We start from the raw sequence: 16,695 nt of genomic DNA, 5'->3' as shown, positions 1-16,695 counted from the left end.
GTCTCTGTTTACAGTGTTTCTGTATCGTCTTCTAGTCCTTCTGTGTACACTATCTAGAAGGTTTTTCACCTACACTGAACCGTTTGTCTCTAAGACCCCTTTTAACTGTGTACAGCGTGCTTCTGGCCTCTTTTCTTTCCTCTATATTGTGCCTGTATGATCCCCAGTCTCGCCAATAATCTCATCCCCCCTCCACTCCACATTGTGCTCACTAGACTCCTGCTTTCTCTCTATTCGGGCTTATAATCTGTAGTCTCTCTTTCTCTGCAGTGGCGCTGACTCTGGAGCAAGACACGATTGCCGTGGATAACATGTATGCCTTCAGAGACAGCAGAATTGGGTACAGAAACCAATTCTATCACTAATTATGATTTGTTGACACAAGGTGACTGGTAAAGCTAGAAAGTGATGGAACCTAAACATCTGGACAAAATTGTACCGAGCGAGCAGCCAGGTTCTCCAGGAATGCTGGAGCATGGAGTTTGCCCCTAGAAACTTTTTTATTTTATCTGTTAAATTGTGCTATATTAATCAATGTATTTAAACACAGTTGTTTGAGCAGCGAGGTTATCTGAGCAAGGCTACACGTTAGCCGAAACGCGTCATCCTGCCCGACATCTCGCACCAGTTATAATTAAATAAAGTCACTGCAGCCAGCAGTGTATGCTGATTTTGGAGTCCGTGTCTTTCTCCGTTGGTGGTTACAGGCGCCGGAGCGGTAATTGAATATATATATATATATATAATGTCATTCTGGATCTTTACTGTTTGTGACAATCTCTGCACTAGTGATTTTTATATGCACATAGGTTTCTATTGGGTTACTCCTGTGCCTAAAGATACATAGCATTGTTTCAGTGTCTGCCTCTTGCTCTTTTCTTCCTCTCTTCTTTTCTTTTCTCTTTCTTTCTGTTTTTTATTATTGATTATTAGGGTTTAATTCTTTGTGTCACCAGGCAGGTCGCTCCCCCTTACCGCCACGCAGCCCCCTGTGTGACCCTTTCTGCCGCCTGCCTCCTGGCTCGTGCAGTGTTACCAGTCTCCTACGTTTTGCCACTTGCCGCTCTGCCTCCTTGACTGCCTTCTGCTTGCCTACTTGACTTTTGCTGTCCCTTCCTGCTGCACCCCTGTGCTCTCACCCTTCTTGCGCCCCTTCTTGTCATCCCCCCTCCCTCCGTGACCCTCGCCGCTTCTCCAGATGTCTTTTTGCTGCCGTTTTATTCTACCCCGCTGACCCCCAGCGGCCCCGCCCTCCTTCTCTACCATTGGCCGCCCGCTCCCACCTCCCAGCTGCTCCTCCCTCCCTCTGCCCCTCATATGGAGGCCGCGAAGCGGGCGAGCAGCGGACGCGCTTGCGCCTGGACCACGCCCAGCGCAGAAGCCCTGGCCCCCGACGTAGCAAGGCGACCCACCTCAGATACGATGCTGCCACCCTCCACGCACTCAACACCGGCCGATCACCTGCCTGCTACTGTGCCACCCCCGAAACGCTCCCACGGAACCTTCACCCGCCAAGCCTGCAATTCACCTGCCTCCAGACCTGCACTGCACCCGCCAGACCAAGCGCCAACAACAACCACCTCAAGTGCATCCTGCTTAACACCCGTTCCGTCCACCAACACGCCGTCAAACTCTGGGACCTCCTCGACACAACATCGCCGGACGTCGCCTTCTACACAGAAACCTGGATGAACGCCTCCTCAGCCCCCAACATCGCCGTAGCCATCCCGGACGGCTACGAGATCACCCGGAGGGACCGCATCAACTAAACCGGAGGAGGCATCGCCATCATCTATAGGAACACCATCCGCATCACGACCAACTCTGACGACGCCCTCGCTGCCGCCGAACACCTTCACTTCCAGATACATACCGACCCCAAGACCACCCTCAGAGGGACTCTCATCTACAGACCCCCTGGACCACGCACACAATTCAGCGAAGCCATCGCAGACTTCATCAGCCCACACGCCCTCGCCTCCGCTGACTACATCCTCCTAGGGGACCTGAACTTCCACCTGGAAAACGACAACAACACCACCACCCTGCTGGACAACCTAGCCAACCTCGGACTCAAGCAACTGGTAAACACCCCCACCCACTACGCCGGCCACTCGCTTAACCCAGTCTTCTCCTCCAGCAACCACGTCTCCTTCAGCTACTCCACCGGACTTCACTGGACCAATCACAGCTGCTTCCACTTCAACTTCAGTAAAACCATGACTCACCACCACCCGCAACGGGTTCCCCGAAGACGCTGGAGCAAGATCACCACCGACCAGCTCACCATGTCCCTGAGCAAAAACCCTCCTACCAACACCACGGACACCAACGACCCAGCCCGCAACCTCACACAGTGGATCAATGACTGCGCCAATGCCCTTGCACCACTGAAGACCCCGCCAACCGACGACCTCAAAGACTCAAAGAAAGCCTGCCACCACCCTCGAGAAAGCCTGGCGCCACAAACAGTCGACAGGAAACATGACAGCCCTCAAGAACACCACCCGCAAACACCCCCAGCTGATCCGCACCACCAAAAGAACATCATTTAGAGAACGACTGGACAACAACACCCACAACAGCAAGGAACTCTTCAGCATCGTCAAAGAGCTCTCCAACCCCAGCGCCAGCAACAACGACATCACGCCATCGCAAGACCTCTGCGACTCACTCGCCATGTTCTTCCACCGCAAGATCGCCGATATACACGACAGCTTCGGCGCCCAGACCACACACCCAACCACCGAACCAACGCCCCCTTCCACCATCCTCCGCGCCTGGACCCCCGTCAACACCGAAGACACCACCCACGTGATGGACACCATCCACTCCGGCTCCCCAGCCGATCCCTGCCCACACCACATCTTCAACAAGGCCGACTCCATCATCGCACCCCGTCTCCGGAACATCATTAACAACTCCTTCGCGTCTGCCACCTTTCCGGAGAGCTGGAAACACGCAGAGGTCAGCGCCCTCCTGAAGAAACCCACCGCCGACCCCACGGACCTCAAGAACTTCCGCCCCATCTCGCTCCTCCCCTTCCCCACAAAAGTCATCTAGAAGACCGTCAACATACAGCTGACCACTTTCCTCGAAACGAACGGCTCCCTCGACTCGTCGAAGTCCGGTTTCCGAGCGAACCACAGCACCGAAACCGCCCTCATCGCAGCAATCGATGACATCAGGACCATGCTTGACAACAGGGAAATTGCCGCCCTCATCCTCCTCGACCTATCGGCCGCATTCGATACAGTCTGCCACCGCACCCTAACGACCCGCCTCCACCATGCCGGGATCCAAGAAAAGGCCCTGGACTGGATCACCTCTTTCCTCTCCGACAGAACTCAGAGACCGTCTCCCTCCCTTCCGCGCTGCGGCCACCAAGATCATCTGCGGCGTACCCCAAGGCTCCTCGCTCAGCCCTACCCTCTTCAATGTCTACATGAGCCCCCTCGCGGCCATCGCACGCAAACACGGCCTCAACATCATCTCCTACGCAGACGACACCCAGCTGATCCTCTTCCTCACCAACGACCCCGCCACCGCCAAAGCAAGCCTCCAGGAAGGAATGAAGGACATCGCGGAATGGATGAAGCTAAGCCGTCTGACACTGAACTCAGACAAGACGGAGGTCCTCATCCTCGGACCATCCCGCTCCGCCTGGGACGACTCCTGGTGGCCTCCGGCTCTGGGCACCGCCCCCAAGCCCATAGACCACGCACGCAATCTGGGAGTCATCCTTGACTCCTCCCTCACGATGACCAAGCAAGTCAACGCCATTACTTCTTCCTGCTTCAACACCCTTCCCATGCTCCGTAATATCTTCCGCTGGATCCCCACAAGTCAAGTCAAGTCAAGTCAGGAAATTTGTATAGCGCACTACATACCCAGAGGGTTTCAAGGCGCTTAGGAAAGGGGGGGAGGATTATTTGTCAAATATCCACGTTTTAAGCTGCTTTCTGAACGCTAGGTGATTTTGGGTGAGGCGAAGGTAAGCGGGGAGTGAGTTCCATGTTTTGGCAGCCAGGTATGAAAAGGATCTGCCTCCCATGGTGGTCTTGTTGATGCGAGGTACAGTGGCGAAGGCTTGGCTGGAAGAGCGAAGTTGGCGGGCGGGGGTGTAGAAGGACAGCCGAGAGTTGAGGCAATCTGGTCTGATGTCGTAGAGTGATTTGTGTGCGTGGGTAAGCAGTCGGAAAGTGATCCTCTTATTGACGGGTAGCCAGTGGAGGTCTCTAAGGTGACCAGAGATGTGTTCGTTGCGTGGGATGTCTAATATGAGCCTGGCTGATGCGTTTTGGATTCGTTGGAGTTTCTTCTGGAGTTTAGCGGTGGTGCCTGCGTAGAGGGTGTTTCCGTAGTCCAGTCGGCTCGTGACCAGAGCATGGGTGACTGTTTTCCTTGTTTCGGAGGGGATCCAGCGAAATGTTTTTCTGAGCATGCGAAGAATGTTAAAGCAGGAGGAGGATACGGCGCTGACTTGTTTGTTCATTGAGAGTGAAGAATCTAGGATGACGCCTAGGTTCCGTGCGTGGTCTGTCGGGATGGGTGCTTTTCCGAGGGCTTCCGGCCACCAAGAGTCGTCCCATGCGGAGGGGGATGTACCTAAGATGAGGACTTCTGTTTTGTCTGAGTTCAGTTTCAGACGGCTTTGTTTCATCCATTCTGCGACTTCTTTCATACCTTCGTGTAGGTTAGTTTTGGCGGTGCTGGGGTCCCTGGTGAGAGAAAGGATCAGTTGAGTGTCATCCGCGTAGGAGATGATGTTGAGATTGTGTTGGCGAGCGATGGCCGCAAGGGGGCTCATGTAAACGTTGAAGAGGGTGGGGCTGAGTGAGGATCCTTGCGGTACGCCGCAGATGATTTCAGAGGCCTCGGACTTGAATGGTGGGAGGCGGACTCTCTGGGTTCTTCCATTGAGGAACGAGGTGATCCAATCAAGTGCTTTTCCTTGGATTCCGATGTTGTTGAGGCGTTGTAGAAGGGTGCTGTGACAGACTGTATCGAATGCTGCAGAGAGGTCGAGGAGGATGAGGGCGACTGTGTCTCCATTGTCCAGTAGAGTTCGAATGTCGTCTGTTGCTGCGATGAGGGCGGTCTCAGTGCTGTGTTTTGCTCGGAAGCCAGATTGCGAGGGGTCGAGGGATTTGTTGGCTTCGAGGAAGGCGGCGAGCTGGTTGTTGACTGCTTTCTCGATGACTTTGGCCGGGAATGGAAGAAGCGAGATGGGGCGGTAGTTTTTGAGTTCGGTGGGGTCTGCTGTTGGTTTTTTCAGAAGGGCGGTGAGTTCAGCGTGTTTCCAGTCATCCGGGAAGGTGGCGGAGTTGAAGGAGCAGTTGATGACGTCTCTGAGGTGCGGAGCTATGACGGATTCTGCTTTGTTGAAGATGTGGTGAGGGCATGGGTCTGTGGGGGATCCAGAGTGGATGGAGTTCATCAGGCGGATGGTGTCCTCGGTGGAGATTGGGTTCCAGGCGTTAAGGGTGTTAGCGGGGGGAAGATGGTCTGCAGATGGTAGGGTGGGTTGGCTTCCGGGTTGGTTGTCGAAGCTGTTGTGGATGTCAGCAATCTTGTTGTGGAAGAAAGAGGCTAGGGAGTCGCAGAGGGTTTGAGAGGGGGTGATGTCGTTGGAGTTGGCCGAGGGGTTGGAAAATTCCTTGACGATGTTGAAAAGTTCCTTGCTGTTGTGGGCGTTGTTGTCAAGTCGATCCTTGAATGATGTTTTCTTGGCTTTTCGGATCAGTTGGTGGTGAGTACGAATGGCGCTTTTGAAGGCATCCTTGTTGCTGGTGGATGGGTCTTTTTTCCAGGCCTTTTCAAGGGAGCGGCACAGTTTCTTGGATTTCTTGAGGTCATCGTTGAACCATGAGGCCTTCTTGTTGCCAAGTTTGTGATGACGTTTTTTCAGTGGTGCTAAGGTGTCGGCGGTGTTGGATAGCCAAAGGGTGAGGTTGGAGGCGGCTTCGTTGGCATTAGAAGAGAGGGCTGGGGGGTTTAGAAGGAGCGATGAGGAGATCTGGTCGATGGTGATTTTGTTCCAGTTTCTTTGTAGAGTTGGTTGGTGGTGGTTGATGGGTTTTGGTTTGTTGTAGGTGAAGTGAACGCAGCTGTGGTCAGTCCAGAGGAGCTCCGTAGTGTGGCTGAAGGAGACATGGTTGCTGGAGGTGAAGATGGGGTCGAGTGTGTGACCTGCGATGTGGGTGGGGGAAGTGACCAGTTGTTTAAGTCCGAGGTTGGCGAGGTTGTCCAAGAGGGTGGCGGTGTTGCGGTCGTTGAGCTTTTCGAGGTGGAAGGTGAGGTCTCCTAGGAGGATGTAGTCTTTTGGGGTGATGAAGTCCGTGATGTCTTCACTGAATTTTGCGCGGGGTCCTGGTGGTCTGTAGAGGAGGGTGCCTCTGAGTGTGGTCTTGGGGTCGATGTGGATCTGGAAGTGAAGGTGTTCGGAGTTAGCGAGGTTGGTGTCGGAGTTGGTGGAAATGCGGATGGATTTCTTATGGACGATAGCGATTCCACCTCCTGTATGGTCGGTGCGGTCCTTGCGTGTGATCTTATAGTCTTCAGGGATAGCGATGGCGATGTCAGGGGCGGAGGAAGCGTTCATCCATGTTTCCGTTAGGAAGGCGACGTCAGGAGATATGGTGTCTAGAAGGTTCCAGAGGTCAATGGCGTGTCTGTGGACCGAGCGGGTGTTGAGAAGGATGCATTCTAGGTGGTTGGGGTCGGGAATCCGTGGTGTGGTCGTAGCGGAGATGTAGTCGGTGCCGCTGAATTTGCAGGAGTAGCAGGAGAAAGGACCATGGGTTTGACCAGGGGCGGCTTGGACGCAGTTGGGGGCGCGACCGGGGTTAAGGGCTAGGAGGGTGGCGGCATCGTAGGTAATGCGGGAGGGCTGGGCAGCGCGAGGGGCAGGGGGTCTGGCGCTGGGCGCGGTCCAGGCGCGGACGGGCGTAGACGGGCTTACCTTTGGCGCACCTTCGGCGCGGATTGGGTGCGGACGCTGCGCGTGGACGCTGCGTGCGGGAGCTACTGTCATATATGGATAGTGGAGGGGGGAGGGGCGAGGGCGTATCAGCTGGGAGGCGGGGCGGGTGCACGAGGACGACGAGGACAACAAACAAAATGGAGGCGGAGGGGGGAGGCACAGCGTAGCGCTACAGGTAAATGCGCTGAGAGCGTAGGGGAAGCAGTTGTAATCTTACAGAGCGCAAATGAGGCACAAAGCAAGCAGAATGTCAACAAAGCGGCACAATTTCAGAAGCCACAGAGCGTCAATGCAAATACACTTTGAGCAGATAAACAGCGCAGATTAAGCAAAGCGCTACTTAGCTATGCAGCAGGCGAAATGAGCCAAGTCAATAATTCTGGTAAACGAGGCAAAGCAGCGCGGAGAAACCAGCTGTCTGCAGGGACAGTGGGAGCGACTCCTCAGCTCGTGGGAAAGGAGCGAGTCACGGCGCTTCCAGGGGCAGGGAGCTATTTGAGGACAGTGGGAGGGCGTATCAGCTGGGAGGCGGGGCGGGTGCACGAGGACGACGAGGACAACAAACAAAATGGAGGCGGAGGGGGGAGGCACAGCATAGCGCTACAGGTAAATGCGCTGAGAGCGTAGGGGAAGCAGTTGTAATCTTACAGAGCGCAAATGAGGCACAAAGCAAGCAGAATGTCAACAAAGCGGCACAATTTCAGAAGCCACAGAGCGTCAATGCAAATACACTTTGAGCAGATAAACAGCGCAGATTAAGCAAAGCGCTACTTAGCTATGCAGCAGGCGAAATGAGCCAAGTCAATAATTCTGGTAAACGAGGCAAAGCAGCGCGGAGAAACCAGCTGTCTGCAGGGACAGTGGGAGCGACTCCTCAGCTCGTGGGAAAGGAGCGAGTCACAAGAACCAGGAAGGCTGTCACCCAGGCCCTGGTTACCAGCCGACTGGACTACGGGAACGCCCTCTACGCTGGAACCACAGTCAAACTACAGAAAAGACTTCAGCGCATACAGAACGCATCGGCACGACTCATCCTGGACATCCCCCGACACAGCCACATCTCCTCCCACCTGAGAGACCTGCACTGGCTCCCCGTAAAAAAGAGGATCACGTTCAGTCTCCTTACCCACGCACACAAAGCTCTCCACGACATGGGCCCCGAATACCTCAACAACCGCCTCAAGTTCTACACACCTACCCGCCAGCTCTGCTCCGCCAGCCTCGACCTCGCCACTGTCCCACGGATCCGCAGAACCACCACCGGAGGAAGATCCTTCTCCTACCTGGCTGCCAAGACGTGGAACTCCCTCCCCACCCACCTACGTCTGACCCAGGACCATCTCTCCTTCAGGAAGCAACTCAAGACCTGGCTATTCGAGCAATAGCAGCACCACCAACCCCCCGCGCCCCCAGCGCCTTGAGACCCTCACTGGTGAGTAGCGCGCTCTATAAATGTTCTTGATTGATTGAATGATTGTGTTAATATGGTGTTAACTAATTCAACATACGCTTTTTTATGAGACATTATTTTATCTATATGTTGCTCTAACCTTGATATATTGTTTGTTTCCTTTGTTATTCTTTCTTTTTTTTTAAATCAATAAAGTATTTGGAAATAAAAAAAAAATGGTTATGGAATTTCGGAAGGCTTATTTTTTTCAAAATGAAGTGTCTTTCTCCACTTTAATATTGCACAAGTACTATCCCTGTCACGTCCATGTATATAATTCATATGTACTCTAGGACCGAGAATCTAAATGGATGGGGCAGGGCAAAAAAACTAACAAGCATTGGCAAAGCCAATAGGTCTTGTCTTTGTGGACTATTAGCTTTGCCAATGGTTTGTAGCCATGCTGTACAGCTTCCGAGATGCTGTGCAGCATGGCTAAACACAGACACAGAGAACATTGAACTTAATACTTTGTGAGCCGTCTGTACATGATGTTGGAGTAATCAAAGTGTGTCATCAGGGCTCTTGTCCAATCCACCTGATGATCAGTTATGACTAGCAGCATCTCCATAGCAGTGAGGACTGTACGTTAACACTCAAGGCAACTGCATTGTCTCTTGGGAAGGAACAAGACTGCACTGTTGAAAATCACTCACAAATTCATTGTATTTTTTTAATGAAGGAAATATTCCTGGTCTATTGAACACTCAAAAAGCAGTGACGGGGTTGCTACATATCCAAGCACCTTCAGCTCATGTTTGTCTTTTTTCGCACACAAGATTTTCTCCTTCATCTAGTGGAGACACATTATTTGAAAAGCAAAAAGTCAAAGTCAGATTTTCATCCAAATACTGGGCGGACAGAAGCTCGCTATTTTTGTGTTACAGCTAAAATAGATCTGTGGAAATAATAAGCACTGTACTTGAAATCCTCCCAGACTACCTACTTTTAATCGCCTTGTGCTATCTTTATGTCACTGCTCACTAAGGCTCCACCGCGGTAAAAGACAAAACATTCAGATGTTCTCAGAATAATAAGATTATACAGTGTATGGCGACTATGGGAGACAAGCAAAGCGATACATTCACAAGGTTTCCCGCCACCGATAAAAGAAACACAACAGCATGCTCTATCTGCTGGGCCTGCAGCTTTACATTTAATAAGAGCGAAAAGAGAGTCACGTTCTGCCCTGAAATGCAGAATTAACACTATCTAGGTCAAGACAAATTCTAACGCCAAGTAAATACTGAATCCGAACACCCCGCTACAGTAGAGCAGAAATCACCATCATGGCAGGACTCAGCGAAGAAATCCACAGTATGTAGAGGCGGGAACCTTACGTAGCAGAGAGTAAATCTCGCTGCTGCTACTGAGTGAGACAAAGCAGAAACCACAGGCAGAAGAGGTGGGGGGAGGGGATCGGAGCACAGGGGGAGGGAAAGATGGGAAATTAACCTCACTGGAGGTCGGGGCAAAAAACTGAAAACATCCATCAGCACGTGGTGCAGAAAGGGAACCTGCTGTAACATTTAAAAGAAGCAAAAGCACGGCACGTTGCTTGTAACCTGACCCACCAGGAATGCAGCTGCCACCCTGTGCGCCGCTGCTCGCTCCTGAGAGGAAAACGCAGTGGGAGTGACACATTGGAAAGTAGGTGGGAAATACACCCGCCTTTGGCCATTTGCGTGCTTTCATTATTGAAGACCCACCCAAAGGCCAATCCAATGTGTGGGAGAAGTCAGACTCACACAGAGAAGTTTAGAGTGCTTACAAGAAGCCTCCCATAGGCTCGACCTAAGTACAACACCTATATCAAAATCTCAGGTATAAACTAGACACAGCAGCAAGATGGATCTTGCAGGATACTACAGCAGTACCAAAACTCATGTTACAGGAAGCACACAAGGACAGACACCAGGCAGGATAACCCAATCTTCAAAAAATATATATTTTAAGGATTGATTTCAACGAAAAACATTGTGATGCAGTCGTTCAACCTAGGGGCATAGTTACAATAAAGTGGCAGAGCGCAGGTTAGCTCCAAAATGGCTAACGCCATGCTCCGTAACTTTAGAAACAGAGGGATATTTACAATAGGGTGCAGCCTGTGTTACTCCCTGCGCTGGTGCTAAATTCAGCTGCCTAGCGCCATGGCAGGGACCTTTGCACCATGGTGCAAGGGTACCTTCCTTGCGGGAATGATTGTTTATGTGCAGGTGTCCCTTCCTGTACATAAGTGATCATTCATAGCAATTTGTTGTTTCTATGTGTGCTACAAAATGCAGCACACATCGAAACAGGAAAAGCTAGAAGAAATAAATAATTTCTCTTTGTTTCACCATGTTAAGACCAGGTTCTCCCTGGTCTTAATTTTGACGGTCTACTATTTACACCACCCTTGTAAATAGGGGGCAACGTCAAAATCAATGGGTGTTGCGGAGGAACGCCCACAGCCACACGCATTGCCCACCTTTTTCAAGCTAAGTATAGCGTGAAAGGGGGCCTTATTTACAAGGCTGCGTTAAGCCACATTAAGTGGCTTAATGCAGCCTTGTACGTAAGGCGAAGACCCTATCGCCACAGGAACGTCATTAAAAGGTAAGTTCCTGGGGTGATAGGGTCTTGTAAATATGCAACTTAGTCTTGATTAACCATAATATACATTATATACAAAAAACAATTTACGTTTCTTGTTGCTGGTACCAGGCCTAATGCCCGTGTGCCAGCAGTACCTTCATCGTCAAGGTCAACAGCGTGTTGTTGCTGACTGGTACCATTCCTAGTAGTACCGGTACCCAGCCTGTGAAAAGAAAAACTTGTGAGGCAAAGAGAAAGAAAAACCAACTCTAACAGATGCATAACTGTTAAAAAACACTAATGTCATATTACGATACGGCTTGGTAATAACTCAACCCTGTATCTGACTTGTGTGGACCACTGTATATTCAGCTTATAACATGTGATCCGCGCCTTGGTTTTCTTATATACAATACTAGGTAAAATAAAAGGGATCCATAGAGGTGCCTAGGTGAACGGGCATATGAGAGTGGGAAAATACTCTCATATGCCCTTTCACCTAGGCACCTCTATCAGCCGTATCGTAATATGACATTCGTGTTTTTTAACAGTTAGGCATCTGTTAGAGTTGGTTTTTCTTTCAACAAGAAACGTAAATGTTTTTTTGTATATTATATGGTCCTGAAGAAGCGCCATTGGATCCATTAGGGACCACCAGATGCGCGAAACATGTTGACCTAATTATTTTTCTTTCCACTTGAGCACTTACCCTCAGAGTAGCGTCTGGTTATACATTCGCCTCTATTATTATTTTCTACATAGCGTTCTCCAGGGTCCACTTTCCCTTTTAACCAAACCTTACAGACCCCTGAATAAACTAGTTTGAGGGCACTGTTTAGGTTTTTTTTATTTTTTTCACTTCCACTTTACACTTTAGCTAGGCCCCCAGACTCCCATGCACAACTGCGGCATCTCCAAAAAAAGAACTCCGCTAAAGAGCCCCCTTGCGGAGCCCGTGAAGGACTGCAGCGCCACCCACACGAGGAGCAACGCCCGAGGGTGACCACATGGCTATCTGAGGGCACTAGGTTACAAAGGAGAAGCACTTTCTTCACCTCACGTATTGGCTTACAACCCCGCCTATTAGCTTGGTATTAGAGAAAAACCAATTCTTTAAACTCACTTTTTATGTTTACTTTCTATCTTACTTATTGGAGTATTCCATAGTGAGGAACAATTCCTTAGAGGAACTTTGCCCTATATTGTGTTTACAGATCCTACACAGTGACAGATTCTGCAGTATCACTGTCACATGATCCTGATGCCCTTCTTATGATAGTATCACAGTAACGTCAGAATTAGCCACAGTATGTTATGGTTCTACTGATGGAGCAAGGATTTGCACGTTACGCGACTTGCTTGTATTCATGAACCTCGAATAACGTTAACGTCATAATCAACATGTTTGTCTTATTAATATTGCACTTTTAGACTACACGGGGGTGTCCCAGTGACGCTTGCCTATGTGTTTACTAATCCTAACTACGCTTGTACCTAAAATGGTCGCTGCTATGCGGGATTCTAGTCTGCGCATGCGTCGGTCATACCCATGTGATGTGACGGCCTCGCAGTTCTGGAGGGAACTTGTCGCTCATGTGCAGTATCGCTAAAGATGGCTGCTTTGTTTCTCACATGCTCTTCGCTTGCACTGCTGCTTTAGCTCAGCTGTTTTGTTCTGCTTAACTTCTAATGCTATAGTTATTATAAAGTAAGGGATGTAGTATAGCCAATCATGGTATACAGTGTATTCATTTTTTCTGTGTTTCTAAATTGTTTTCGCTTACTTTTCATGTATCGATCTTTGCGGGCCTGGGAGAGGTGCGCCCTTCCATCTTTGAAGCCCGTGCGGTACTAATCACGTGATAAGGGAAAAGAGAGTCATGCAGCAGTGGAAATCCGCCAGCTGGCTGCCGAAGCTAAGATGCTCCTGGGAAAATGACCCGAGACCCAGCGAGAAGACTCAAAACTCATACCTGCATTCGTTACATTGTAATGTTGTAATGTGTGTGCTATTATTTTCTGAATTTCTATGCCATGGGAACTGGAATGTGAGGGGTGGGTTCAAAACTTGAATATTTAGTATGGGAAAGTTAAAATTATAGGTGGTGTCATGACCTAACCACCTCTCTTGTCCAATCCGAAGTTGGGGATCCTTTCACTTGCAACATTGGTGGGTGGACACTGACCTGAAAACAGTATAACTAGCCTAGGTTTAGCTAGAGAAATTGTCCGACTTGTACGAATAGCTGACCTGTCACTGACCCTACGAACTCTATAGGTGATTAATACAGAGACCTGCGGAGCACTCTGTCCGTAATTTCCACAAACTCAGCCTGGGGTGGAGAGACCTTAAGTGCTGGCCAAGCACTTTGCTGGGAGATTCGAGAACCCAATCGGGGTTATTGGCAGATTCCTTGCAGAGAGGGCGTAGCGCAGGCATTGCATCCGAAGCTGCAGGTGTTGGTCGTACCCTTTGGTGAGCCCAGTCCTGATCCAAATCCTGGGTTGATCCTGTCCTGATTGTCCATGACCTGTACCTGCTCGCCTACTGGCATCCTAAGTCCTTGAGGGCCCTTTCCCGCCTTTCCCAAACTGACCCGTGGCCAGGGTTAGTCTCCGTCCTATTCTAGGTAAATATATCCTGTGTGGGTGTTTGTCTATCTAAATCTTTTCTCTCTCCCGTCTTAAATAAAGCAATCTTGCCTATGTAAAATCTTTCTGTCATTTGACTTTCACGTAAAATATTTTTCTAGCATGTTCCATCTTTTCCCTACCTTTAGTCAAACACTGAATTGTTTTGCATATCTAGTATGTTCCACTCTTACCCTCCCTATAGAAAATAAGTACATCTTGGAAGGTATCGTTTTCTTCTAAGTCGATTAGTATATTCGAAAATCAGCATTGCTTAGTATGTTCCCTTTCCTTACCCACCTTTAGCAACGTCGTGAAAGTCTGGTAGACAAAATTTAGCGTGTTCCTTATTTTTCCCCTTCCTTTATTTTTCGAGTTATAGATGATTCTTACTTTGATTCATAGCTATATTATTTTTCTGATCTTAGTTATTGATGTTTTGATCTGTGTAAATTTCATTCTCATGGCATTGAATTATGGAGATTAATTAGATAAAGGTGTTTAAAACTTCTTGCGTTTGTAGTTATTATAAAAGTGCAAACAATTTCAATAGTATATGGTATTTTTGGTTTGTGTTATCTTCCTACCCACTGCTAGCTCCTGATCCGTTGAGATCTTAGGTACCAGTGACAAGGAGTGGTAAGTCAGGTACAAGGACATAGAATTAAGGGAGCAAGAATTACGGATAGCGGTGTGTAAGTTACCTGACCAATAAAATATAGTGATAAACGCGTTGTGGGCCCAGAAGTGCATATTTTGGTAAAATAAGAATCGGGTGACCTGCGCGCTCTATCAGTAATTTTCTGGTAGCAGATCTATGGTTAGGACTAGTTAAGATAGGTAGATAAAATTAACTTGCTGGTAAAACGTGAAAATCAAAATGTACTGTTAACAATGACTTTTTTTCTCCTTAAGATCGATGTGCTGTAAAAAGTATTGCTTTAAAATGTTTTGAAATTATATTTTATGAAATGCTGCTATATTAAGTGTTTAATAACAAACTGTTAGGGATTGATATATGTTGTCTGGAAATTCCCCGGGGATAGAACAGCGGGTGGTGAGTAGAATCCACTCCGCAGAGAGGTCACTGGCTGTGAGGAAGATTAGTGCATGGTTAGGCAGAACTGGAAGCGCTAATTAGGGTTTTCCGAATGAATAGTTGAATGAATAACAGCCACGGGTTCGCTGATGAAACTTCAGTTGTGATATATATAACTGCCTTTATCACCCCCATGGGTACTTATAGGTATAAAAGGATGCCGTTTGGCCTTGTGTCAGCGGCTTCCGTCTTTCAAAGGATTATGGCAAGAATTTTAAGAGGGATATCTGGTGTAAGATGTTACCAAGATGACCTACTTATTTATGGAAATAGTTCAAAAGAACATTTTGGTCGTGTGTGTGCTGTTCTCAAACGTTTGGAGGATGCAGGTATGACACTAAAAAAGAGTAAATGTAAGTTTGGTGTGAAGGAAGTAAATTACTTGGGACATAAAATAACTGACAAAGGCATCTTTCCAAAAAAGGAATTGGTTGACACTATCAACAAAATAAAAGATCCAGAGAATAAGGAGGAATTAATTTCCTTCCTTGGTTTGGTGGAGTTCTATGGAAAGTTTATTCCTAATTTTGCAGACAAAACACAGTCTATGAGAAGGTTGACATCGAGGAATGTGGAGTATGTGTGGTCTGATGAATGCAAAACTGAGTTTGTTGGAATTAAATCTGAATTGAATAAGGCTCCCTCTCTTCAGGCGTTTGTGCCAGGTCTACCTACAATTTTATTCACTGATGCTAGTGAAAAAAGGACTTGGTGCTGTCCTAATACAAAAAAGAAATGGGAAGGACAATTTGATTTGCTGTTCTTCAAGATGTCTAAGGGGTTCGGAATTAAATTATTCCGTTATAGAAAAAGAGTCCCTTGCCATCTATTGGGCTCTGAGAAAATTAAAGAATCTAATTTGGGGAACAAAGATTCTGGTTTTCTCAGATCATAAACCGTTAAAAGAAATTTTTGATAAGAAGGGATTGGATGCGATTTCATCAAGAATTAGAAAATGGATTGTTTCGTTACAAGAGTTTGATTTCTCTGTTGAATATATTCCGGGTGTATCAAACAAATCTGCTGATTGTCTCTCGAGAATGGTAGGAAAAGAGAATTTTGAAGAAGATGATGTTGTAGGTTGTTCTGATGATTCAATAAACGTATGTGAGATTACAGAGGGAGCGATTGAAGAAAAGGAGTGGAGAGATGAACTTGAAAAAGATTATGAAGTTAAAAGAGTAATGCTTTCCTTGAGTAATAATTCTCGCTTAGAGAAACCTTGGACCTTAGTTTCCGATGAACTTTCTATTCATTCTCGGTTTCTAACTCGGGGCACAAAAATGGTTCCTCCACTAGGTATTAGAAAGAAACTTTTATCCCATGCTCACTCTGGGCATCTTGGTATTGTGAAAACCAAAGAAATTTTACGCATGCAATTTTGGTGGCCAGGGATGGATCTGGAGATAGAACGGCTAGTGAGAGATTGCCCAGAATGCTCTGCCAGTGATAAAATTCTTAAAACTAGATGGTTAAGAGATCCCTTCCAAGACATCCTTGGGATGAACTAGCCATAGATATAGTTGGTCCTTTGTCAGGTGTAAGTGATACACCTTATCTTTTAGTTCTTATGGATCTCTATTCCAGGTGGATTGAGGTGAGCGCAGTAAGGGAAATCACATCTGAAGAGGTAATAAAGTTTCTAGATACTATCTTTAAAAAAGAAAGTTTTCCTAATATCCTCCTATCAGATAATGGACCACAATTCTGTTCAAGGGTTTTTGAAGAGTTTATGTAAAAATCTGGAATTTTACATAAAAAATGTTCTTTGTATCACCCAGAAACCAACGGTGCTGTTGAGAGGGTCAATAAAACCCTGAAGGAGGCTATACAATTAGCAAGATCATCCGGGTTAAATTGGAAATCTGTCCTTCAAGACAGAATAAATGCTTATCGCTATGCCCCTCACTCGACTACAGGTAGGTCTCCCTTTGTTTTGTTTAAAGGAAGGGC

The 16,695-nt window shown here is 48.0% G+C and overlaps 1 protein-coding gene across 2 annotated transcripts in view; it reads left to right on the top strand.

The window, feature by feature from the left end:
• LOC147717620 (E3 ubiquitin-protein ligase TRIM39-like) overlaps nucleotides 1-670 on the top strand; it is a 587,574-nt gene extending 586,904 nt beyond the window's left edge. For both annotated transcript variants that reach the window (XM_086920536.1, XM_086920535.1), the window contains one exon: nucleotides 271-670. In XM_086920536.1, the coding sequence (XP_086776662.1) occupies nucleotides 271-365 (95 nt within the window). In that variant the 3' untranslated portion in view covers nucleotides 366-670. The remainder of the gene's footprint in view (nucleotides 1-270) is intronic.
• The last annotated feature ends 16,025 nt before the right edge of the window (nucleotides 671-16,695 follow it).

Source organism: Lissotriton vulgaris, chromosome 5 (assembly GCF_964263255.1).
Source record: "Lissotriton vulgaris chromosome 5, aLisVul1.2, whole genome shotgun sequence".
Classification (NCBI taxonomy): domain Eukaryota; kingdom Metazoa; phylum Chordata; class Amphibia; order Caudata; family Salamandridae; genus Lissotriton; species Lissotriton vulgaris.
This window is presented reverse-complemented; position numbering and strand designations above follow the sequence as displayed.